Here is a 27,993-nt window from a genome sequence, read left to right as displayed (position 1 = left end):
TTAGCCCTCAGTTACTCCAGGGGGAATGTCCCTGTAATTCGTAATTGTAAGTCGCTTTGGATAAAAGCGTCTGCTAAATGGCAAAATTAGTTAAATTTATAAAATTATCAAATCATACTCTCGCCTAGAGCCGGCCCTGGGTGTGAGAGAAGCCACTGCAGTCTTCTCAAGGTCAAATAGACACTTAAAGTACAGTACATTGTGACATAAAACCAGTAGTGAGATAAATTGTAGTGTTTTCTTTAATGAAATTAATTACACGTTAGCATACAGCATATTGTGTTACATGAAACACATAGTTGGTTAAGAACATATCTGAGAGTGGTGTCCTGGGGTAGGAGTCATCAGCAAGCCTATTACCGCTACTCCACCCTCCTGAGCACAGGTAATTTCACCTGTACTGCAGACACAAATGACCAATATGCACGGTTCCGACACTGGTCTTAAAAAGCCTTAACGTCTAAAATCCAGCAAACCAATGCATAAGGCCTAAAAAGGTCTCAAATTCCAGCTATTCGGTCTAAAAATGAGGTGCTAGGTCTTAAAAATGAGATCCTGCAAGGAAATCAGTCCAACCCACCGCTGGACTGGCCATACAATCTACCTGCCCGCTGGCAGGTGGGCCGCGCTAGTTTTGGGCTGGTCGGGCCGCCCCGCCCCTCCCCCGCCCCTCCCCCGCCCCCCCCCCCCCCAAATACATAAACTAGTGCGGCCGACCCCAAACTAGCACGGCCCAAACTAGCGCGGCCCAAAATAGCGCGGCATCAACTAGCGCTGAATCAAGCGGCGGCCCCCGTTTATACTAACACATGGGCTGGCCCAATCACATGCTTAGGCCCTGCTGTCCATCGGCCCCCTCCCCCACTCTGATCCCTCGGCCGACAACCCAAGTGCAGTGTCATGTTCGTAGATAAGATAGTGAAAGGGGGTGCCCAGAAAATTAGGGAGAAAAAAAGTAAGAAGCTAGCAGAGGATGCCTCAAAATGTCAGAAACTGACAGATATGTTCTCTGGATCGACTGTGGGGGCTAGGCCTACTACAGATACAGCAGCTATGTCTCATCACCGTGGAGTACGTCAACAGTGAGTGAGTACACACTTGCATTGGTATACTTGCTGTCCATGTCACTTACTCCGCTCTATAGGGGGGGTTTACAAATGGTATATTCAACAGACTGCCAGCATGTTGATCGGCGGTGTCGGACCGATTGTGTTGGGCCGGTCTGAGCCACATGGCAGGGCCTAATTTTTGTCCCAGTCCAGCCCTGGTCCAACCACATCTATTTACGCGGAAATGAATCAAGCTGGAACCAGAAAAATGCCAATTCGCTTCCTTTTTTGTCTGTATGGCAGTGAAATCCCTAATTTCATCACCTCGAGGATGACAAAAAGCTATCATATGGTGTCGCGAATAGGTCTAAAATTCTATTCAAAGAGGTCTTGAATTTGACTTGTTGAAACTTGTAGGAACCCTGAATATGCCTGCGCTTGGGCTTCTGCGTCCGTTTTGCACCAGTTCAAAATAGAGCCTACACTTTATGCACAGTATGCACCAAGGCAGTTTGAGGGCCGGTTCAGAGCCGGTGCCGAATCTTAAACCAGTTCTTCGTGTTTTGACAGCAAAAGAACCGTCTCTCGGCCAGGAAAACTGGTTCCAGAGTGGCAACAACACTTGGCTGGTCTAGAACCAAGAATCGCTTACACCAGGGGCTGGGGGTGGGCTTATCGTGACCAGCAAAGATAGAAATCGGTGTATCATTAATTTATTAGTTTAGTTTAACCACAATGTGATTGATACCAGCGTAGTCGATGCTAGCTAGCTAGCTATATTGACCTACAAGTTAGCGTACAACAAAGGCTAACATTAACATCTTACGTTCTTCTTGAACGTAATCGCCTTCCATAGCAATCGTGACAAGCAGCACAAATACGTTATTGTTCTATTATTCTATTATATGTTGTTTTGCTTGAAGTTGGCGAAAGCGGAGACATATACAGACAGTGACGTAATGATGTGGCTCTCTAGTCCGTGGAAAAGTAAACAGTTTTTTACTGTAATCTTACATGGGAGAGTGGGGCCGAGTGTGAGGGCAGGGGGCTTGGGGAACACACACACAGACACGCAATAAAAACACATAACAGGTGTCACTTTTATTACTAGAGCTAGTTTATTATCATTGTTGTTCTTTTTTCTTTATTCAGTGTTGCACAATGAACTCTAAAACAATACAAACCACAAAAACTGCCTATTTGGCCTATGTACACACATATACATATACAAATACATACAGTATACTGTATATGTATACACATATAGAATCATGACCAACAATGTCTTGGTCTTAAGAAATGACAAATAGAGAACACAAATTTGTGGACAGTGATCCCTGACGAAATGATCGGACACATCTTAAAATAAATTCATATTGACCTGAATTCGATTGTGGGACACTTGAGTAGGCAGAGGCACTGACCTCAGCAAATAGACAGACAGACAGACAGACAGAGAGGTGTGATCAAAAAGCTCCCAACAGGTTTGTGCTCTCTTAACTCTCCCCTTGGCCTGGTCATTTATATGACTCCGTCTCTGTCCCGTTATCAAACCTACACAAGCATAGAAACAGAGCCTCCTTTTTCTGTGTAGTACAGCCAGGCTCTAAGAACAGGGTCGGTATTTGGTTTAGGCTAGCACCACATAACCTTGCAGCGGTAAAACAATGGCATAGTAGTAGCAACAGTTATCATGACTATCGTACAGTAAGTGTAAGAGAAAATATTTCCCCTCGCCCTCTGATGTGACTAGGGGGCGTTTAAATGAAGGGGAGACAGACAGGAGATAAATGCCACAGGTCTTTAGGGAGGGTGGGTGAGGTAAGATACAGTCAGTATTGCCAACCACACAGGGCAAGGTTGCAAATGACACAGCAATGCCACTTGTAAGCTTTAATCACAATATGTTGGCACACATTTTCAGGGGACACAGCACTTGTTTCCCTGCTATGTTGCATAATGAAGGTTTGTATTGTGGATTTCAGAGCTACAGTTGTGCATATGTTGTGTTGATTTCCAGAAACATATGTTCACATCAGTGCAGAAAACAAAGCTGAAAGATGAATGTCTATGCCACAATCTGGAATTGATGAAACAGCGAATTAGCTGATCCCTCGCCAATAAACTGTTTAGGCCAGTTGTGTGGCTAGACTGCCTCTCTGGTTACTTTTACTAAAGACTTTTACTTTACTTCTGAGGGGTGTTGTGTCAACCAATTTTCCATTTATTCAATTGCAGAATGTGGCTTAAGTAACAACATATGTGGTTTGACTGTGAATTCTGACATCTCAGTGCAGGAATAGGCCTGGAACCAAATAAAACCAAAGCTGGCACTCAAACTCAAGACCTCTTCATCCCCACTACCACTTAATAAAATAAAATCCAAAAAGTCAAGCATTGTGACTGCCAATATCCCCTGGTTCTAGCATAGATTTATTTTTCTTATGTCTGATGGATAGATAATTCACTTACTTAGACACATTTATTTGTAAGTCGCTTTGGATAAAGGTGCCTGCTATACATGCCAGAAATGTAATGTAGCCTAAATGTAAACCAACTGCAGATAAGCACTGGGATTGAGGTCTAATCAATGAAGATATGATGATGTCATCAGTTGAAAAGACAAAACCACACTTTTGTGTAGGCTTATTATTACAATAATGGATTTGGATGTGTCAAAATATTGTATCAAATATAAAGCTTTGCTAAATCAAACATTACCAAATTGTGTCACTGGAAGTCAAAACATAATTAAAAAGTTATTTTCAAAAACTACAACCCCAAAGAACTTGTAGTTTCTGAAAATCACAGAATCATTTGTATTTATTTTACCCCAATGGCGTTATATACATATTTTTATGTAAATGGCACGTTGTAGAAGAGTAAAAACACTTTTTTGTGAATCCTCTTGGTTTTGACAAATTTACCGGCACCAGTGATCAGTCTACAATGGAAGAAATGGGGCACAGGTGCAACCGCAAACAAAGGCTCAAAAAGCACTCAAGTACGTACTTATTGAAACAGCAAAGCTCCCAGCATACTGATGCAGGACACACAGTACACACAGACAGCGTCAAAATGCAATCCGGCCATTCATTCAATGGGAGGCAATCCCCGCGCTGCTGCGACAGAGCTGCCAGACTAGGCTACGTTGTGTGGTGTGCGTCTGAAAAATCTAACTCATGCATTGGTTTGCCGTGTGGTCACTGCAATCACTGCAATGGATAATAATAACCACTATAAACATTGGCATAATTGCAGTGCTTATCTGCGTAGTAAGGTGGTTTGCAGATCGGCGTATGTCACTGTGTAAAAAAGACAGCTTGGAACATAATGAAGATTATTATTGAGCTTCACAGCCAAATATCCAACCTAGAGGCTGTTATCAAACAGGTGGGCCAAATGTGGAAAATGACCATCAATAGCTCCAGGTTAAGATGACAATATTCACAATTTGCTAATGTCAGTGTTATCACCATAAATCCAATATTGATAAACCAATATGTTCTGCTGCCATTACAAATGTGCATGTAGCTCTGACTGATCTAGTCCACATTGTTTCTGAAGCCTGTCTATAACACATATATTGGATTTAATAGGGTCACCTAGCATCTATCCAGTTTAGCCACACTTTGTTGTTTGTTTTAATTTCTAGCATTATAAGTGCATCATTATTACTATGTTCTCAGGATCCTATTTCATCTTTCTGCATGACCTCTGCCTATGGGGGGAAATGGGGTGTAGTTTTGACAGCTAAGATATTGCTTACCAACTATGTATACAAGAACATAACATTAGTTCATTAATATAAAGCGAACAAATGTCGTCTCCTCCTTCTTGCTCCTGCCCCGATTATCAAGGGTGTGAATGACTCAGCCTACTTCATCCTTTTCTTAGTGATTAAGTTGCTTGTTTGAATTAATGAGCAATGAAAAAGTGGCCCGATCTAATGAAATTACAGTAGAGCTAAATGGTATTAAATCTTTCAGTGCAATTTTGTGACCTTATACTGATTTGACACAACGTTGTGTTGTGGTTTGTTAAGCAATTATCTCTACTGATTGTTTGCTTTGGTGGGAGGTTCTGTTGTGATCATTTTGCTCTGGATTTAGTTAGGTGGAACCGGCCCGATTCTGCATGGAGAGCTGTTGCACTGTAAGCGATGCACTCACAAAATATATATTATTCATATTATGGCAACATTGTATTTACAAACAATTTGTCCACAAAGAAAATATCGCTATTAAAATCACGCCAATATGATGGATGTTTTTAAAATATCATAACAAATGAGTAATTCCGATGCAACAACTTGCTTTTGACAGATTTAAGAAAGAACAGGATTGGACTGACCTCTAGAGCAAAGTGAGGTGATTTGTAGCCATTGATTAGCAATGAACCAGCTATGATAATTCCCAGGCCGTATGAATCAACTGCAGACACATTCTTACACTTCAGTGGGAATTGCTAAATATTTGGGCCATTTTGCGATCCCTCTTTTTTTTTTATACATGCTCTATTGTCACAACTGGATATTAAAATGGCTATCAGGAGTCTCAGGGGACTGTTCACCTTTTGTGGCTAGGGCAGAGAAGAGAAACCTGAAGGGTAAGGGGAGGCAGTACTGACGGGGCCAAGGAAACACAACTACTAAGAAGCTAGTCTGGTTGTGAACAGAATCTGTCACAGCTGGATCCTCAAATCCCTTAGTATGATCTCCAGTTTGTTTACATTCTGCAGTTTGTAAGGTGGCGAAAAAAGGGCTTTGAGCACTAGCTGGCCGCTAGTAAGCCTTGTCTAGGACCAGGGTGTAGAGGAGGCTAAAGGCCTGAGTCTTAAGCACAGAAAAGGCCCTGAGTTAGAACCGTTGAAGCCCGGAAGTGACTATGGTAAAGCCATTGGTGCACACAGCTTTCGCACCTCTGTGGAAATGGGGCTAGCAGGGCTCCATACCTTTATGTTTTGGGGATTGTTATTATCTGCTAAGTATGTATGAAAGTCTGCTGTTTGCTTAGCTAGCTGATAAACAAAAAAGTGTCCTTCCCCCAAATCGGCTGAATAGGGCACAGAGAGAGCACTGAGAAGGAAGATTGTACTAAATACATGGACTCTCAGAGAGGAGCACCCAGTCTGTGTGTCCTGCTATGGCAAATACAACATGAGGATTAGACAGTCCCTGAGCACACAGTTGGCACACACTCTCTTTGTCCAGAGAAACAAACTCATTGGACGGGAATCTCACCAGAGGAAGGAGGCGCTTGCCAAGATTGGAGGGAGAATCTCTTCTCAACGGCTAATAAATTCAGTAATAAAGTCAGTAAGAGCAGTTTGAGCAGTAAATCATTGGGGAGCACCTGTTTAGTTGATCTACAGTATGTATGGACTGGAAGATCATGATCAAATCATGTAAACATGTTTTTTTTCAAATGTACTGCATTCTCTGTGAATAAGTTGTGCTGTATGGCACTAAATTAACCTGTCAGATCAGGGATTAAATGTGGGTTATTTACCTCAGGGAAATTAAACCTTCAACTAAAAATAAATGTACTGTACCTCTGGTTTCTCTGGAAAGACCCCTCCCCACAAAACGGGCACATTGATTAAGTGTTTAAAAAGCACAAGAGATAGAATATCACAGTCAGTTAATAAATACACATGTATGGAACATTGAGTCAGGCATTTCTCCCACTAGTTTGACAACTATCATTATTGTTTTCTAGCACTTGTAATGTAGTATACCAAAATGCATAATAAAAGTACAAGACATAAATGAATACACATGAGACAAATAAAAAGATCTGTGTGAGGGGGAAAAACAGCATTAAGTACAAAATAACTGCAGATTAGTTTTGTTTTCACTTCTTGAAATGTAAAATATGTAATTCAGCATATGCAACCATTAACAATGGTTTGTACTGCTTTATACAAACAAAAACAACAGGCCAATCTCTGCTGGAGGGACACACTTACAAATCTCTCTGGAATGTAATTTGCATTACAACTGTACAATAGATAGTTTATATAGAAACACAGTTTTACAGCTTACCAAATACCTCCTTTGACCATTTCAATACGCCTATGGTACCACACTCTAGAATGGACCAATCACTAGAAACACTACTGCGCTAATTAGCCAACTAAAAAGGTGTGAGAGCACTGGCTTACATATTGGATCGTGAAATTAATACGACCCAAGTGATTATTGAAGTCTAGGAAAATACAGTATGATGACTATTACAATTATTATTCACAAACACCCATTGTTGCAGATCATGCACATTGTCTGTGAGGAAAAGTCACCATACTATACAGATACTCCATACTACAGAATGTGTAGTGAGTGCTTGATGTCCCTGTCAGTCCATGACAGACACACATTCAAAGACATTCAGGGCTGAGTGGAAAACATTTAAATAAAATAATCTTGTGATACAAACAATGTAATAAAAACAATAGTGATATAGTCACACAAACAAAAGCTATGCACAAAGATGAAAACAACTGTTTTTTAAAATTACTGCTCTAGTGAAAGGCCCTGAAAACGTCCTACTCTTTTCACTGTGTGTCGGTGTGTATCTATAAACTTCTAGAAGTCCCTCCCACATTCCCTGAGTGTGCACCAATGCTTTCAGATGTCACACTCCCTTCCCTGTGTATTTGTGTGTGTGTGTGTGTGTGTGTGTGTGTGTGTGTACTTATACAATCCCGTCCCTCTGTGTGGGTGAATGTATTCTCTTGTGTTGGCGTATGTAAAGTACCTATACTTCTGAGATTTCACCCTGGGTGTGGGTGTGTGTACCTATACTTCTAGAAGTCTCCTAGGGGGAGGGGGAGCGACTTGAGAGCAGGACTGCTGAGTTGAGGTAGGTTACCATAGAGCATGCATCAGAGCACCATGCGACTGCGAGCCAGAATTAATAGAGTGGGTCCAACAGCCTACAGGACTGGATCGGGTTGGCATATCCCCAGGGTGCTGGAGGAACTGGTGGAGCACTGGACCAGTACATGGGTCAGAGGTCACTCACAGTACATGACTGTGTATTTGCTCAGTAATGACAACCTGAGCACAGATGCCGAATGCTCCACCTGTTAAACCATCTCTCTCTGGATTAGCATACAGCAACATTAATGGTATTCCTGAAGCACTTTCATTAGTCAGGGTGGAGGGGAAGGTGAGCACCAAGCAGCAGCTACTGTTTGTGGAATTGGAAATTAATGGACAGGCTTAATAAGACTGGGCTATTCCTTCATAGGCGTGACATGGGTTCGTCCAGACGAACGATCACAAAGAGCACCATGTGACTTTGAATGACGGTGCCCAAATCGCCAAATCTGATTAGGAAGACACTATTGCCAATTGAGACCTAATTATCTTTTCATCAGATCTACATCACCATTTGTGGTTGTCGATGCCTACAATGATATGTTGAGAAATTTGTGCTTAATTTTCTTAATACATCACATATATACAGTATAACGTATACAGTTTCTGTCTCTGTAACACTAACATGCGTACACACGGACAAATGTAGCATGCATGTATGTATGCACATGCAAGCAAGCACGCATGCACGCACACACATACACACAAACTTCAACCATGCAATTAATTATAAATACACATATGATGTATGCCTCAATTGAGTGTGAATGTAATCTCCCAGTGGAATATTACGTAGCATATCTCAGCAGCAGTACAATTATCCTGAAGTCTTTAGAAGCAGTGCATCTATAACAGTCTTTTCATTCAACTGAAACAACTAAAATGAAAATAAAAATGTATATTGAAAACAAAGCAAATATTACACAAACACTATTAAACACTATAAAAAATGTCTTTACAAGTAGAATTCATACAACAACGTTATCTGTCAACTAGCATGAGGTACTGACATATTCAAAGACAGCAATTCATCGACGGCGGGAAGCCAGGATCTCACAACAGAAGTACATGTTTTCATTATGAAAGAAAGAACAACGACAACAACAACATCGTTATCTTGAGGTAGAACATTGACTTCAGCGTTTGGAAGTGCTTTACGTTGATTTTTTTTCCCCATTTTACTTTGACAAACAGGAGAGTGGCGGTTCTTGACATCTGAGGTAGCGCGGCACCTGTTCTTGTTTTTCTAACCGTTCGCTCTATATGTAAAGTAACTGAACACAAGGAAGACACCAATCCAAAAGGCTTCCCACAACACATTCATTCCGGCTGAGGTAGGTTTTTGTTGAATCCTAAGGTTCACATAGCCAAGTCTAGAGCCTTAATGAAGGCTGAGAACTAATAAAAAACCATTGATTTCACTGAAAAAAAGTCCTGAGACAGAGAATATATCAAATCCCTGGAAGAAGGCCGTGGTCTTCTGTGGGTGCGTTTGTGGAATCATTGGTAGGCTGAGAGTAGGCAGCAGGAGTGCATGTCTTTGACATCAAAAGAAAAGTAGAAATAAGACCAATAACTTATGAACACTTTGTGAGATCATGACATATAAACTTAGCTCAGACGTGTACTGTAGGACAAAGACATTCTTGGCCTCCTCTGTGTGCTGCCGGCAACCAGAAAAGTAAGGAATTACCAAATCAATTGAAAAAGAAAATATTTGCCTGCCAAAGCTAAAACATAGCTTGCAAAAAAAACACAAAACTCAAGCCAGTGGCACCTCAGAGAATGAGTCCTTCTCCTTGAACCTTTTAACTTAGCAATAATAAAATCTTTGCACAAAGGAAAAATTACTATGAAAGGAAATACTTGGGTTGACCTGAGTGAGAGAGGAGTCTGAGTGGACATTGTGACAGTATCACACGACAAGGCCTTCATTGCGTCATCAGCCCTGGTCATGCTGGCTGTACCAATCCCGGCCCTCTGCTGGAGGATCCTGGAACTGCGTTCCTGTGTGCCGCTCAGCATTGAAGTCATCCAACGGCAGTGTGGACAATTGGGTCTCATTCAGAGTACAGGAGACTATGGAGCTCTCCATCTGTAAACACACACACACACACACACACACACACACGCACATTAAGATCATAGAGAATATAGTCTTATTCCCACAGAGATGGGAAAAATACCAAAAAACATTTCATGGTATTTATTGGCTGACCCCTGTTTACACACTTGAATTACTGTGCTTTACTCAGATAACCTTGTTTACACACATAAGCGGAATGCAGGTCAAGTGATGGGGGATGGGAAGGTTGAGGATGGGGGGCGAGACATAGAAGCGGGCCTTAGTGATTCTGAGCAGTAGACCACCTACTGGTAATGATTTCTATAACAATACATTTCAATAGCCATAGAAATAGATTAATACATTTTTGACTGAGATGAGGGAAGCATCTACTGCTAAGACTTGTTAAGCTAGGGCTTAAAACTGTGTGCTGTTGCTTAGTTGTGTGCCTATCAGTTAATCAGTGTTAGCCAGCTAGTTTCAAACTGGATAGCCAGACAGCCAGTCACGCCTCTTCTCAAGAAACCAACTCTTGACCCTTCTTCTGTCCATAAATACAGACCAGTATCCCTTCTCTCCTTATCTAAAATCCTTGAATGCGCTGTATCTAACCAGGGGCCCAAGGAGACCAGAGGCCCTTCTCTCTGCTCGAGCTTCCTCCCTCTCCTCTTCATACTCCTAGACCGCCTAGATCGCTTTCCTCTCCACAAGCCCTCACCACTGGGGTCCCCCAGGGCTCCGTCCTAGGGCCCTTACTGTTCTCCCTCTATACCAAATCTCTTGGTTCAGTCATTTTGTCACATGGTTTCTCCTACCACTGCTATGCAAACGACATGCAACTCTTCCTCTCTTTCCCCTCCTCTGACTCACAGGTGGCAACACGTATCTCTGCATGTCTTGCTGGCATCTTTGCTTGGATGTCAGCCCATCATCTCAAGCCCAACCTTAAGGCCCAATCCCGATTCCCTTTTCTACCCCTATGGCTCGTTTTCGAGTGTGACTCGATTTCAAGCCAAGGCCTTCGAACAGAGCCACAAGCCATAGGGGTTGAAATCTACCCCTATGAATTGGGACAGCCCTTCACGACGTCATCAGCAGTGGTTTAAATAGACGCGGTACGGGTGACGCGTTATGTTGCCGGCGAATTCTCACATCTCGCAATGCCTTCTTCAGCTGTGTTTATTTCTGTTGCGTGTGCTATAAGCATCTTTTTTCGCTTAAATCGCTTAAATCATGGAAGAGGGACAACCCTTCAAGACTGATACGTCATCAGGAGTATCGTAGAAAAGCATTGACGCTCGCGACTCATTCACAACTTCACTTTTACGCTATCAATTGATCAAACAAGTCATCAAATAAAAAAGAACATTATCAGACCATGACAGAATAACGGCGCTCTAACCTGTATGAAACCTGTGCTCCTACCCTGCCAGTCTGCACTGATTTAGGACAACAGTGCAACAACTTCGCGGCTGAACTTTAGTTAAATTTACGGCGTCATATACCATCAATGGGAAACATGGAAAAATGCATGACTTACATATTTAATTTTATGACGTTCCGAAATCCGAAGTGACAGGAACGCTGGAGAAACAGCCGCTGTCCACTGCATTAATTAACTACATGTCCTTGATGAGTCTCCCGCTCACTGCCCTCCATCAAAAATGTCACATCCATCAATAATATTACATAATAACAACTGCTCGGATTAGATTGCAAGTTGTTTTGGTATGCCGCAATACAATTTATACCACCAAGGGGGGGGGGGGGGGGAATTCGCGCCTATCATGCACATATCAGCCTGTGGATAGAAAACTTTAGATAGATAACTTTACATTAAATATGTCTACCATCATCCGCTGTCAAACACCACAATTTATTTCATGATTGTACATCTCTGAAATGTTAATCGCGCACATTTCTATGGGTCAGTTGCCGGGGCAGAGGAACGAGTGAATGAGTGCTCTGGTAGTCTAATGGAAGTGATCAGGCATAACAGCGATTTTTTTGTTATGCTTGTTATAAAGAAAAGGTCTATAATGCATTGTAATGACATTAAACTAACGTTTGATAGATAACTTTACATATGTGTACCATCATCCGCTGTCAAACGCCACAGGTAATAATTGATTTATGATTGTACATCTCTGAAATGCTCGACTGTCATGCAGCCTGTAACGTTAGACACACAGCACATCGGCATAATAACGTTTTGTTGTTGTTGTGCTTGTTATAAAGAAAAGGTCTATAATGCATTTAAATGAATGATACAACCCATTAATAATATTACATAATAACAACTGCTCAGATTAGATTGCGGGTGCCGCTACATGGAAATAGGTAAAAATGTGCATCATGTACAAGTCAGCCGAATGTTTGACAGATAACTTTACATATGTGTACCATCATCCGCTGTCAAACGCCACAGGTAATAATTGATTTATGATTGTACATCTCTGAAATGCTTGACTGCAGGGGCGGCGCTAGGGGGTGGCTACTGGGGCTCAAGCCCCGGATGTTTTCTGAAAAGCCCCGAATGTTTTACTTTAAAAAAAAAAAAAAAAAAAAAAAAAAACTCTCGTGAGTAACGTGACATAGATGATGTTTCAGGTTTGTGAATCTTATTAGAAAGGTGACTGACTCACTGACACTACTTTTCCGGTTTGCTAATGCTAGCTGGCTATCATAACATAACGTTATGTTATAATGAAAATGAAACATAGCAAGGTACTGTTACGGTACATGGTAAGAAATCAAACAAAGGATAATACTTATTCAAATAAAGTAATATTATACTTATAATACTTATTCAATTAAAGTGAATAACAGGCTGATAGTCTTTGATATCTGCACTCTGGTTGACTGAGTAACAAGTGAAAAAGAATGATGTAACGTTAATGTTACAGCTAGTAAACATGGAGTAACCACATTAAGTATGCCCTTATGGTAGTATGTATGTATACAGAACATGACTCAAATCTATCCTAAGATGTAACTCTAACTAACTAAGTTTGTTTAATGTCCCAGGGGGGATTTGATTTCACAGTACTATACACAGGCCAACAATACATGTAATATATCGTCATATAACACAGGACAAGACTCTAAATACAATATAAGTGGTGAGCACAGAGTCTGCCCTGATATACATACTGTAACATAACTAGCCTCAGCCCATCAATTATGTAATTCTATACAAATATAAATGATGGTGACTGACAGGGGGAGCTACGTGTGCTGACCTCCCTCTGTGCCCAGAACCACCACAATTAGTTTGCTTCATTAAAGGGTGTGAATGTATATGTGTTCTCCAGTGCCTTTTGTCCGCTTTAAGGTGGTGGTAAGTTGAAGGTTGAAGGCAAAAAATTTCACATTATATTCTCCCTCTGGGCTAAGCCCCGGATCTCCTACGATCCGAAATCCGCCCCTGCTTGACTGTCATGCAGCGTTGCGTTACTGTAACGTTAGACACAGCACCAACATAAAAGCGATTTTTTTTTGGGGTTATGCTTGTTATAAATAAAAGGTCTATAATGCATTGTAATGACATTAAACTAAGATAATAAGATGGTTATCATCATTTTTTAAATCTTTATTAATAAGTAATAATTACAGAGAAAGTAAAATGACATTTCCGCATTGAATAGAGCGACATAAGATTTCTGTAGATGATTCGCAATGCATCCTGGAATCAAGGGGTAGCGTACCCCTATGGCTTCGAAGCTAGTCTGGTCCTGGAATCGCTCGAAACGAAGTCATAGTTAGCCCTCGAAATGAAGCCATGGCTCGATGAAATATGAATTGGGACAGCCCTCCCGCTAAACGTGAACGCGCAAATCAAGCCATAGGGGTGAAAACTAAGTCATAGGGGTGAATTTAACAAGACTGAGCTACTCTTCCTCCCTGGGAAAGCTTGCCCTAAGACTTCACCATCACAGTAGAGCTCTATCTACCTCCTCCCTGACAGCCAAGAACCTTGGGGTGATCCTTGACAACCAATTATCCTCTGCGGCGAACATCACAGCGACAGCACGCTCCTGCAGATTCTTCCTCTATACCATCAGAAGGAGAATGTCCATTCCTCACCAGAGAAGCGGCATAACTCTTGGTCCAGTCATTGGTAATCTCCTGTCTTGACTACTGCAACGCACTCCTGGCCGGGCTCCCTGCGTCCGCCATCAGACCACTGCAGCTCATCCAGAATGCTACCGCCCATCTTGTGTTCAACCTCCCCAAATTCTCCCAATCTCCTCTCCTTCACACCCTTCACTGGCTCCCGATAGCAGCTCACATTAGATTCAAGACCCTGGTGCTCGCCTACTGTGCAGCAAAGGGAACAGACCCTTCCTACATGCAAGGAAGGGTCACCCCCCGAACACCAGCACGTTCACTCCGCTCTTCCACCTCGGTGCGGATGCGCCATTCATGCCACCTGGTCACGACTCTTTACTGTCCTGGCGCCCCGCTGGTGGAACGAGCTTCCCACTGCTGTCAGGACTGCAGAATCACTCCCTATCTCCCACCATAGACGAAGACCCATCTCTTCAGGCTACACCTTAATTGTCCCTGTGGGAGATCTACTTCCTCTCTACCCCCCAGGCATCTGCAGATTTTATCCAAAACAACTTACAACAAATAAGTAATCCTATCCATTAAATAAATAAATAAGTAATGACTATCCATCAGTCATTGCCAGAAAAGTAATCTCTGGTTGGGCCATTGGTAGTCATAATGCTAGATGTAACAGGAAATGCTCTGTGCAAACAGAGCTGTAAGTTAACTTAGTAGTTACTTGTAACCCCTTGCCTATTGTGGATGCAGGTGATTTAAATTCCCGAAACCTGCTTTCACTTGAAAAGCTATTGTTCTATCCACTTACTATGTGTGTGCTGTCTGTTCTGTCTCCATGATGGGTTTGGCCTGAGAACAGTCTCTCCAACTCGTTGCTGTCCTCCCTGCCCTTCCCAGCTGCACTGCCGTTGGCCTCCACATTAGCTCTGATCGCCCCATTCAAGGCCAGAGCACCGTGGGACGAGGAGGACGCCCCAGTGGCGTTCCGCCCTGCCTGTGGGGTGGCCTGGACCGTCTTACACATCATTAACCTGGGGAACACACACACTGTTAAGTAAAGAACAGGACATACAGGCGCACAGACGCACGCATGCATGCACGCACGCACAGCACACACTGTGGCAACCCTGCCTGTCGACCAGAGGATGAGGGCTTTCTGCCAACCGACCGACCCCCACGGAGCTACCCCTGGCCCACCTACCCACGGCTACCCCAGAGAGTGGAGGAACCCATATGTGGACTACGACAGAGGGTGAGAGCCGGCTAGCGGCGATACATTCAGTTACATTTAAGTTACATTGAGTTGTGTTAATAATAACATATTCTATGCGGTCTCCGTACCAAGCGTCGGACGAAGCCTTGTGAAGAGACAGACTGAGGCTGGAATAAGAGACGCCAACTGACCCCCCTCCCCCACACAGAGCCACCCCTGCCATACCCTTCTACCCCACCTAACCCAGAATAAGAAAAACCTTAGTTGGATTATAACCCTCTGAGCATCATGGTTTTAGAAGAATACAAACCTAAGTTAAACTTTATTCCCCTGTCCTATGTTCCTTTATTAAATACGCCCGTTGTGGCTAAAGCCTACACTAGTGTTTGTGTCGTTCTCTAGCTTATAATAATCATGATAACACAATGCTTAAGTGGATTACAGTGTTATAAAGTGACTTTTCAAAAATAATGTTATTATAATATGTGCATATTTACAGAATGACTGGACATAAAAAAATAAAAATAAATGTTTTCTGAGTGGGGTAGTCTCACTCAAATGTTTCTTTTCATTGTGATAGAGACAGTAGAGATTTGACAGGAAGGATGGGTGAGAGAGAGAATGGATGACATGCAGGATATGTCCGCAGCCGGAATCGAACCCGGGAACCCTGCGGTTACGTGGTCAACACTTAGTCCGCTACGCCACCAAGCACCCCTACTCTCACTATCTAAGGAAGCAAAATATGTAACTAAAAACTGCCTGTGCTAATCAACTGCCAATGACAGGGCCAAACCAAGACACATTTGAATAGTGGAACATGCATTTAAATTGTTTAACAGTGCGGGCCACCAACTGAAGTCCCCTGATTTACTGTATAAAACACTACACACAACCCTCATGTTTTGTGTCCATACATACCTGCCCCTGTAGCTGAACATGAGGAAGAGCACACAGAAGATGATGCAGGTGACGCCTATGTGGATGCCAATGATTATGCCCGTGGTGGAGGTCTTGCTCTGTTCTTCCTTCACACAGTCACACGGGGTGTTGAGCACTGAGGAGATACACAACCCCGTAAAGACAGATGCAGCGACACACACAACAGAGACGAACCCCGCAGACACCACAGAGATACAAACCACAGAGACAGACATTAGACAGACACCACAGATACACAAACCACAGAGACAGAGACAGGCACCACAATGACACAAACCACAGTGACACACATTACAGACAGGGACAGACATCACAGTGACACATTACAGACAGGGACAGACACCACAGATACACAAACCACAGAGACAGAGACAGGCACCACAATGACACAAACCACAGTGACACACATTACAGACAGGGACAGACATCACAGTGACACATTACAGACAGGGACAGACACCACAGTGACACAGAAAGAGACACCACAGAATAGAGCTGTCATTGATCACAATCTAACTCAGCCAGCAAAGCAGCGCCAAGGCTGCATGGGGAGGCTACCTACAGCCCACCCATAATCCCCCTTGGAGTTATTTCAGTGTCTCACATTGTTTAAAAATAATAATGTAATCCATCCTTCCTTCCTTCAAGCATTGTGACTACCAATGGCTCCTGGTCCTAGCATAGATCATTTTTTCTTATGATGACTGATTCACTTAAGACAAATGTTTGGATAAAAGCGTCTGCTAAATGTGAAAATGTAAATGGAACGGTATAAGCAGGAAGAGAACTGCATGTGGTCTGCCCTCTGCTGCTCATGTAAGAGGTAGGTAGAGGCAGAGCTGATAGGTGAGCTTGGGTCTGTGAGTGAGTTTTGTGTGTCGCAACAGGCAGTCACCTGATTTCTCCACAGCCTCCTTCAGTGAAACATAGCGCATGGTGGCGTTGCCATCGCCGTGTTGGTTGAATGCCAGAACCTTTATCTCATACACCAATGTTGGGTCTGAGCAGAAGAAGACAACAGGGGAGGTGTTAACGGGGGGGGGCGGGGGGGTTCCTGGATAATGCATGGACAATTGACTTATTTATCACATCCATATCATTCGGATGAGTAAGAAGCTCTTCAATCCATCATTATAGACCGTACCATACAGCATAATGACCGTGACCACCATCAACTCCAAGCCCAACACCAAATCTCCCTTCTGACTCACCCAGCTGTGTGATGTTGTAGTGCGTGACATTGCGGGGGAAGGTGAGTGGCCCGGTGAACACAGGAGCATGCACCCGTCTGTAGTAAAGTCTGAAGCCCTGCTGTTGGCCCATCTTAGAGGAGGGCTCCCATATGGCCTGCACCACGCTGGTGTTCATCACCTTGGTGAAAAGTGACGGGCACGCAGGCACTGCAACAGAACAAAACACCTTTAAAAAACAAACACAACGGAGAACAATACAGCCAAATCACACATAGTTCTGGTGTACACAGCTGGTTCTGTACTACACACCTGGTTCTGTAGTACACAGCTGGTTCTGTAGTACACACCTGGTTCTGTAGTACACAGCTGGTTCTGTACTACACAGCTGGTTCTGTACTACACAGCTGGTTCTGTACTACACAGCTGGTTCTGTACTACACACCTGGTTCTGTACTACACACCTGGTTCTGTCCTACACAGCTGGTTCTGTACTACACAGCTGGTTCTGTACTACAAACCTGGTTCTGTACTACACAGCTGGTTCTGGTGTACACACCTGGTTCTGTAGTACACAGCTGGTTCTGTACTACACAGCTGGTTCTGTACTACACAGCTGGTTCTGTACTACAAACCTGGTTCTGTACTACACAGCTGGTTCTGGTGTACACACCTGGTTCTGTAGTACACAGCTGGTTCTGTACTACACAGCTGGTTCTGTACTACACAGCTGGTTCTGTACTACAAACCTGGTTCTGTACTACACAGCTGGTTCTGGTGTACACACCTGGTTCTGTAGTACACAGCTGGTTCTGTACTACACAGCTGGTTCTGTAGTACACAGCTGGTTCTGTACTACACACCTGGTTCTGGTGTACACACCTGGTTCTGTACTACACAGCTGGTTCTGTACTACACAGCTGGTTCTGTAGTACACAGCTGGTTCTGGTGTACACAGCTGGTTCTGTAGTACACAGCTGGTTCTGTACTACACAGCTGGTTCTGTAGTACACACCTGGTTCTGTAGTACACAGCTGGTTCTGTACTACACACCTGGTTCTGTAGTACACAGCTGGTTCTGTAGTACACAGCTGGTTCTGGTGTACACAGCTGGTTCTGTAGTACACAGCTGGTTCTGGTGTACACAGCTGGTTCTGTAGTACACAGCTGGTTCTGTACTACACAGCTGGTTCTGTAGTACACACCTGGTTCTGTACTACACAGCTGGTTCTGTAGTACACAGCTGGTTCTGGTGTACACAGCTGGTTCTGGTGTACACAGCTGGTTCTGTACTACACAGCTGGTTCTGTAGTACACACCTGGTTCTGTAGTACACAGCTGGTTCTGTACTACACACCTGGTTCTGTAGTACACAGCTGGTTCTGTAGTACACAGCTGGTTCTGTAGTACACAGCTGGTTCTGGTGTACACAGCTGGTTCTGTAGTACACAGCTGGTTCTGTAGTACACAGCTGGTTCTGTACTACACAGCTGGTTCTGAACTACACAGCTGGTTCTGTAGTACACAGCTGGTTCTGATGGCTCAGTAAGGTTGATTCCAGTATCCAGAGTCACAAACATTTGCTAAAAGACATCATGCATTACAGTGTCACTGTAAACACAAACAATCAAATATGTTGATGAGAACTGATGAACTGTTGTGCCGACACTTAGAAATGTGTGGGTAGAATGTGAGGGTGGAAAAAGCTACAGTATGAATTGCAGTATGAATATATTTATAAGAATATATTGCCAGGAGGATCATTTTAGCAAAAACAAGTCGAATCAATGGGATTGGTTGTTATGTAACTTTTGGTGGACAAAATGGCAAATCCATCATACTTCAAGAGATGAGGGTGGCTTGGCTCATGAAAGATAATCTTCCTGTTATCTTCATTAAAAGCATATGCTTTTATTACCATAATTTGTATGTGTAATATCATCAGAGTGCTGCATGTTTCTAGTGCACCTTCAAAGGTGCAGGATGTTAAATGAAACAAATAACTTAAATTACATTTGTTTGTCTTCTAATAAACATACACATAGCTTTCACTTGGATAATGTTGCTGCACAACTTGTTTGAGGATAGCTTGAGTTATTCTGGAGGATAATTCAGTAGTTTTGTAAAGAGGGAGATTGAGATCCATGAAAAAGTGCTAGTGACTAATGTGGAAAACCAATGAAAGGCTCAATGCAGATGGTGAAACTACTGGTCCATGTAAGGTACAGTATGAAAAATGACAATGGCTTTCGCACACCTGTATTCTCTATTCTACAGGTGCGTCGGAATAAACAAGACTAGGAGTAGAAAAAGGAGGCTCACCCTCCCCCAGCGTGCTCTCTGTGGTGCTCTCTGATGGCTTGCTGGCCCCGCGGGATGTGTAGGCCTTCACGTAGAAGGTATAGCTGGTCGAGGGCTCCATATCCCCCATAATCTGCTGCAGGGTCACCTTACTGACCGCTTCCTGGTACTCCATTTCCACAGGGTCTGAGAGAGAAAGAGAGATGGAGGGAGAGAGAGGGGGGGGGGGGTCATGTGAGAGAGAATAGAAGAGAAGATAAACTGCAACTTTAGGGCACCGGCTTTGATGACTCGGTGTTGACGCACTGTTATTTACAGCACACTCTTTAATTGCTTGGTAATACATAACGTCATGCAGAGCTGTGTCTCTGAATTACATTCCTAGATGAATTGCAGTGGTGGCACTATCGGTGACGGCTTGTGTGTGAGGTGGTTACAATGTGCTAAAGGCTGTAAGTCAGACCTACTGACCCGTAACCACTATCTACCTCTGGCCCTCAGCCCATTGGGGGACCCTGTCTTCGGTAGGTAATTAAAGCAGAACCCACTGGCTCTCCCCTGAGGCCTTTAATTATCCATCTGATTGCACTACAGAGGAGACAGCAGCAGCTGTGCCTGGAAGATGAGCTTTTTGTTATGGTAGCACACATGCACACACACAAACACACACACACACAAACCATAACACATACCTCACACACACACACTCAGCTGCTTTAGCACCCTCCGGAACATTAACACGCCGCCATAAAACGGAGTCGAATGCAATTATCAATTAAGACACTTTTTATGGTTCCTACTGGAATAACGTGTTTTGCTCCTCTCCTCTCCCTCCTCACTCATGTTCTCCTCTCCTCCCTCCTCTCCCCTGTTCTCCTCTCCTCTCCCTCCTCACCTGTTCTCCTCTCGTCTCCTTCCTCACCCCTGTTCTCCTCTCCTCTCCCTCCTCATCCCTGTTCTCCTGTCCCTCCCTCCTCACCCCTGTTCTCCTCTCCCTCCTTACCTGTTCTCCTCTCCTTCCTCACCCCTGTCCTCCTCTCCTCTCCCTCCTCACCTGTTCTCCTCTCCCTCCTCACCCCTGTTCTCCTCTCCTCTCCCTCCTCACCCCTGGTCTCCTCTCCCTCCTCACCTGTTCTCCTCTCCTCTCCCTCCTCACCTGTTCTCCTCTCCTCCCTCCTCACCCCTGTTCTCCTCTCCTCTCCCTCCTCACCCCTGTTCTCCTCTCCTCTCCCCCCTCACCCCTGTTCTCCTCTCCCTCCTCACCTGTTCTCCTCTCCTCTCCCTCCTCACCCCTGTTCTCCTCTCCTCTCCCTCCTCACCCCTGTGAGTCCCTGAGGAATTACAGCGGCCTGTGTAAGTAATGAGACAGTGAAGCGTGGATTTGAAATCAAACAATTACTATAAGGTTAAAGTAGATATTCTCTTAACCTCATAGTAAAATCAAAACTTTTGGAGTTTGCAGAGCCAAAAGAAGAAATAATGCTTCACTATCCCGTTACTGATGCAGGGCACTGTACGTAACTATTTTGCAAGTGTCAGTTGTGAGAGTTGAGCACACACTGAAATTAGCACCGAAGTAATGAAATGAGCATCGCGCCGTCCACGACACCTACAAGGACCGGCGTGTCATTAAAGGCCCTCAGGATTATTAGGGACCCCAGCAACCCCAATTAGAAAATGTTCGAGCTATTGCCGTCAGGGATACGGTATTGAAGCCTCGGGGCTAAAACCCAGAGACTAACAAACAGCTATTTCCCCCAAGCAATCAGGCTCCTGGAGTAATACACTGGAACTGCCACCCCCAAACCAACCCCATGCATACTACAAAAATTAACATATTATAACTACTGCACACTACTGGATTACTTTTATACCATTGGACTCATTTACTACCATAATATATTGTATTATATTGCATTTAATTTCATATCATTGTACATCAATGCACAGCATTTTTGCATTATTGAAACCACTGTAAAATCCATCACTTTTCCATTGTTAAATAATAATTAAAACTGTACCGTAAAGAAAGGTGCTACCACTGTAGTGTGTTGGCGCTGGTCACTAACCTGCAGTCTTGCGGATGTGCAGCACATAGCCAATGATGTCCTGAGTGTTTTGGACAGGCTCCGTCCAGGACACCTGGATGGAGGTGGGTGAGAGGGCCTCGGCTCTCACCAGGGTGGGCATCCCAGGCAGGCCCTCTGCCCACAGCACAGTGAGGCGGGCGCTGGCCTGGGTGGAACCAGCACTGTTCTCAGCAATGCACTGGTATATGGCTTCATCCTCCTGACTGATGCCATAGATGGTCAATGTGCTGGAGGAGGGGCAGGACAGGAAGAGGAGGAGGGAGAGAAAGAGATGGAGAATGAAAATGATATGGCTGGTAAGTATTCTGTGTGGTGTAAAAAAAAAGAAGATTGCAGAAGAATAGCAGACCCAAACATTGACTTTGTTAAAACCACCAACAGCCTCCAAGAACAGAAACATTTAAGAAATGATTGTCTGTAGCATTGTCAGAAGGGAATTTCCCCCCAGGCCCTTTTCCCTAGGATGAATGCTACATATCAGTTATGCATCAGTAAAGCAGTAATGACACACACTGAGTGTGGCATGTGTCATATGGTGACAAGCCAATCAAATGAAACAATATTTCTGGGTGCCATATCAATGTGTGGATGTGAATGGTGTGTTACTATTACTGTTATTGTGTGTGTGTGTGTGTGTGTGTGTGTGTGTGTGTGTGTGTGTGTGTGTGCGTGTGTGTGTGTGACATGAAAGCTAAGTGATGAGAAGTGCCAGTGCACAGACAGAAAACAGAGACAACTGTGTCTTTCTCTCCCCGCTCTGGTTGCTCTTCAGCATCAGTGAAACTCCCTGCCATCTGTCGACACGCCGCACACCTACCATCCTGGTGCCTGTGTTTGCTAATAAAGGGAAGAAATCCTTTTTAGATGGCTTTTACTCTCTATTTCTCACATCCTCCCACAGATGCTACTGACAGACTGTGATTGTAGAAAAAGGCCTTAAACACGAACTTCAATTGCTCTATAAGGAAGCAAAAGAAACAAGGACAGAACCTGATTGGAGCGGAGGCCTTTGTGGCCCATGAAACCTGCAGGCCCATGCTGGGTGACAGGACAGGCCTTACTATGCCAACTGAGTTTGTGGACCCTGAAATCAAATGTTTGGGGTCACTAGTAGGAAAGGATCAACAGCAAAAGTCAAATGGATTTACGCAACAAAAAAAAAGGTCATGACTAGTAAGGAGCTCCAGAAAGAACTGAGCACTGAAATGACTAACTTGTTAGGGGAAATGGATGTACCACCAAGCTGTTGAGGCCTGAGAGAGTTTGCGGTCAGGGAAAAAGCTATGCTGAAGCCTTGAAGCCTGCTCCTCCAGCCTGTCCAGCACACACAACTAACCCCCACACACACTTTTCAATTCAAGTCAAGGACAGTGAATTCATACCAGACATTCACACGTTATGGACAGTGGAGATAGAGGCTCTTCTTACAGGTCAATCAGCAAATGTGGACTACATTGAGGAGTGCATCATTCAATTACCTTTTTCAAAATGTATGTTGTATACCTTGATCTTTTCAGTGGTCCATTTGAGTGGAGATGGAGCGGAGGCGTGGGTGTGGGTGTGGGCGTGGGTGTGAGAGCGAAAGCTCCAGAGCGTACCGGCCCAGTGTCTACCAGATGGATCCAATCTTTGCAGCCTTTCTTGTGTAATAACCAGAACATAGAGGGCTTTCTATTTCATTCTCCTCAGGCAGACCTTCTCCAAGCCAATCTCACCTTTGACCTCTCATGTGGCAACAGTCGCCCACCTTCAGCATTCTCCACGACCGTCACATTTCTGACAGCCTTTCATGTGAGGGATCGATGGAGTGTTATTCAGCCAGGCAGCCTGACCAGGTGCCATGGACACAGACCAAAGAGGCCTCTGGGGAGGAACTACTGAGCATCAGCCTGGCCCCCTGCGTGAAATCTCACAAGACACTGCATATTTCATACAGCCCAGCAGACCCCGTCCCCTCAAGACTTTTCCTCTGGGGGCGCTTAGCGGTGTAGCACATTAATGTGCTTACCACATAATCGCAAGGTTCATGTCTTGCATGTCATGCCTCCTCTCTCTCACTCGCCCTTCCTGTCAATCTCTAATGATAAAAGCAGAAATGCCGTAAAAAAAGCATACATTCATAAATAAAAAATAAACTGTTCCTCTAATGAACAGCAGTCAGAGCAAACACGCACGTGCGCACACCCATCAGAGGCCTGCTGTTGGGTCATGGCGTATGAAATTCCACACCCATTGGCAACATTCCTACCCCTCTTCCCAAGAAGCCCAGGTTGAGTCTGGTCTGTATCCTATATTCTCCTCAGCAGCTTCTGGCATCTCCTGGGCTAGTGATGGTGTCACTCATCCCCTGGGCTAGTGATGGTGTCACTCATCCCCTGGGCTAGTGATGGTGTCACTCATCCCCTGGGCTAGTGATGGTGTCACTCATCCCCTGGGCTAGTGATGGTGTCACTCATCCCCTGGGCTAGTGATGGTGTCACTCATCCCCTGGGCTAGTGATGGTGTCACTCATCCCCTGGGCTAGTGATGGTGTCACTCATCCCCTGGGCTAGTCATGGTGTCACTCATCCCCTGGGCTAGTGATGGAGTCACTCCTCCCCTGGGCTAGTGATGGTGTCACTCATCCCCTGGGCTAGTGATGGTGTCACTCATCCCCTGGGCTAGTGATGGAGTCACTCCTCCCCTGGGCTAGTGATGGTGTCACTCATCCCCTGGGCTAGTGATGGTCTCACTCATCCCCTGGGCTAGTGATGGTGTCACTCATCCCCTGGGCTAGTGATGGTGTCACTCATCCCCTGGGCTAGTGATGGTGTCACTCATCCCCTGGGCTAGTGAGGGTGTCACTCATCCCAGCAACGGCACAGAGAGTTTTTGACCAGAGGACATGGGGTTTAGGTAGGGCCCTGTAACCTACACATCCCTGCAAACACACATTTCTACTCACTCACTGTTAATATAGACTGAGTGACCACAAATAGGTTCTAGTACTTAGTGGATAAAACTGATTACATATCCTGAGCTGAGTATATAAACATTGAACGGGGTCTGTGAACTGTCAAGATAAGCACACTCAATACTAAAAACAGAAGTGGGTACAGTATGGGTAACGCTTTACATGAAGGTCACAATTGTAAAGAGTTTATGCATGGTTTATAATTAGTTAACAAATCACTTATGACCAGTTTATTATTAAAGTATAAACCATTTATAAACAGTTATAATTCATTTCTTTAGAACCTTCTAGTATTCATTCGATATTCACTTGGTGCTTGCCAAATAGGGAGCTTGCAATCAGGAGCAAGTTATTAATGCTTTATAAATGCACTTATAATTTTACACCAGATTTGTTTAATTATGGGTATAATTAGTATTCATTAATATACTCTCTCTATCTTACAATTACCACCATGACTACCATCATGTGGAAGAAACTGGGACCCTATTGATTCATTTCTGGTATGGCAAGACCTTATTGACAACAGCAATAGCAGACCAGTTTTCTCAGTCTAATTAGCCTGGGGGTAAAAGCTGTTTCAGAACCTGTTGGTCAGGGAATGGATGCTCCATATATAAACACGAATGTCATCATTATCATGATGCTATAAATTACAACTAAATAGCCTAATGTTTATTGTCATACAGTAACTTGGGAGTGTAATTGGCAAAGTTTACCACATGAAACCTTGGATGATGGGATTCCAAAGTTCCAAACGTCTGAGGTCTGTATGGTTAGACAGGAGAAGTCCGTGTTTAATACACTTATGTTATCTCAAAGTGAATTTGTGGGGTCATGTGTGCTTGACTCTAAAGGACATCACATGTTAGGATTTGCATGTTTGTTTATGTGTGTATGCATGTGAATTACTGTGTGCACTAGAAGGGTCTGTGTTGAGTGTGTGCTTACTTATGCTGATTAATGTTTATGCATGTGTGAGTGAAATACACTATCGATTGCTTTCCTGTCCTCTCTTGAAGGTCAATATCACATAGTCAACATGCTATAGGGAGAAAGGTGCTGTATGGGCACATCTCTACTGTGTTATCCCTCCGTTTACACACAAAGGCATGTGATGTTCCATTAAATAATTGGAAAGGAGAATAATATCACCTGGTGTGATTAACAGAAAGCAAGTGCTGCTGATCAAGACTGTTAGGTCATGAGATATATGTACGTAGATGTGCTGTTGAAATTAAAAGCAATGACGTAAGGCACTATTCTGACCCCCGAATACTTCCCTCACAACGCAGGAATGGTAAACCCGCTTAGGAGCCAGGATGCACATCACGTTCTACTCCATAAATGGCTGCTGGCCACTTTTCCTGGTCGGTTAGCTCAGTTTATGAGCCAATTAGGTAATGGTACAGCTGGAACTCTGGTCATAACAGTGTCAGAAGGACATCTATGACTAGGCTGCTCTACAACCCTCTCCCTCTTCTGTTTATGACAAACATGATTTTGGTGTGGCGCCTTGCCAAAGGATACCCGGCCTCTATGTCCCTATGTTTTCCTAGTAGATAGTAAATAATAGCCTATTAGTGAGATTACACTTCCCAGTTGGGCCCACATAAAACAAATGTTCCCTCCTTGCTATTCTGCATTGTTTTTCACCATGTTTTTAGTCAGGGTTTCAACCAAGCTTGTTTTACTCCCCACATGGAGCACTGATGATGTGATTGTTTCGATGGCCCGGTATCATCAGTGAGGAGAGACACATTTGCGCTTGCAAAAAATCTACGTTCTAGTCACCTGTGATGTATTTATTTGTAATTTTGAAATAATTTCAATACTACAATGTAGAAAAAATCTACAGGTAGGAAAGCCAAGGAGGGAGTGTTTATTAATTAGAGTCTACATCAACGCTGTTGGAGATGGTGGGTCACCATTGTTCCACTGACCAGGGATGAGGGGGTCATTGGCGTCCACTGTCTCGCATATTCATTAGAGCGCTGAGTTACCTGAGAAGTTCATTTTGCCAGGTACAGTATACCACGTGACAAGAAAGTGTTTCATTTGTTTGTATCTTTGAGCTCAAAAGTCCAGTCCTTGTCCTGGGCCCAGGCCAGCAGCAGCTTCTTAAGATCCTCTCAATTCTCCCTGCATGGGAGCCAACCACCACAACATAAACACCATGTTCTCTCATATTGAGAACGACACCATAATGACACCGTGCCCGCTGTTCCTGGAAATATAACAGAGCAGACTTGGGCACAGATCCAACATCCAATACCCTCATCGCAGATTCCCTTAAACAAAGTGGATCTCTTGGCAGACATCTTTACCAGCTGTTACATGAGAGCCGATCAACACAGAAATTGAGCATTTGATTACACTTATGATCAGATAAAGCTCTCCATCCAACACAGCTTTTTACATCCATACTTCTACCCTTGTGTTGTAACAGCACCAGTCATGGAAATATGGGTTGTAAGCTAGTGACCTGCAGATATAGTAGAGTGCTATAAATGTACTGTAATGGCTAGTGTGATACTGTTACAGATCATAGTAGAGGGCTGTAGGTGTGGTGGGTAGTTCCTTGGACAATAGGTGTACGGGCTAACTCACCTGTTGTTGTTCCTGAGTTTGACGTGCCCCCCAGGCTCAAGGATCTGCCCGTTCTTCAGCCAGGTTAGCTGGGGCATAGGCTCTCCCTGAGCCTGGCAGTTGAAGATGGCAGTAGTGCCCACAGGCCGGGCAATCGACTGTGGCGGCTGCACGAACTCTGCTGGCGCTGAATCAGGGAAAATGGAGAGAGAGTGAGCTACTCAATATAGGTTATTTTTAGCTGGATGACACATTTACAGTATACCCCAAAACATATATTCCACTAGCAGTTTGAGAACAAAGGAGAGAAAGGCATTTTAAATAACCTAGAATTTGCATAATCGGACCATTTCGCTAACCCGGAAGTTGCTTATGCTAACAGTTCAAAGTTACAGTTCAAGTTAGAAATTGGTGACACTAGAAGCCTCAGGCCATCATTACTAACCCAAGTACCCAGAGTGAGGTCCAGAGACTTCCATTTGTTTATTTTAAAAAATGTTCTCGTTCTAGTTCCAAGTTCTCACAGCAGGGAGAGTATTGATGTGCAACTGTGGTGTGAGACCGATGAGCACTCTCCCCCTGCCTCCTCCTCTTTCTACAGTAAATTACATGTAATGCAGTGAGCTGAGGGCTGCTGCGCTCACCAT

The 27,993-nt window shown here is 44.0% G+C and overlaps 1 protein-coding gene across 1 annotated transcript in view; it reads right to left on the bottom strand.

Annotated features, from left to right (window-relative positions):
* Positions 1-9,874: 9,874 nt before the first annotated feature.
* igdcc3 (immunoglobulin superfamily, DCC subclass, member 3) overlaps positions 9,875-27,993 on the bottom strand; it is a gene marked incomplete at both ends in the record, with an annotated part of 65,091 nt that continues 46,972 nt past the window's right edge. Inside the window, 8 exons of the mRNA XM_080539717.1 lie at positions 9,875-10,027; positions 14,877-15,099; positions 16,203-16,338; positions 17,119-17,223; positions 17,435-17,623; positions 19,736-19,900; positions 21,784-22,031; positions 27,368-27,533. Of these exons, the coding sequence (XP_080395843.1) occupies positions 9,875-10,027; positions 14,877-15,099; positions 16,203-16,338; positions 17,119-17,223; positions 17,435-17,623; positions 19,736-19,900; positions 21,784-22,031; positions 27,368-27,533 (1,385 nt within the window). The remainder of the gene's footprint in view (positions 10,028-14,876; positions 15,100-16,202; positions 16,339-17,118; positions 17,224-17,434; positions 17,624-19,735; positions 19,901-21,783; positions 22,032-27,367; positions 27,534-27,993) is intronic.

Source organism: Nansenia antarctica (assembly GCF_963989245.1).
Source record: "Nansenia antarctica genome assembly, chromosome: 9".
NCBI classification, from domain to species: domain Eukaryota; kingdom Metazoa; phylum Chordata; class Actinopteri; order Argentiniformes; family Microstomatidae; genus Nansenia; species Nansenia antarctica.
This window is presented reverse-complemented; position numbering and strand designations above follow the sequence as displayed.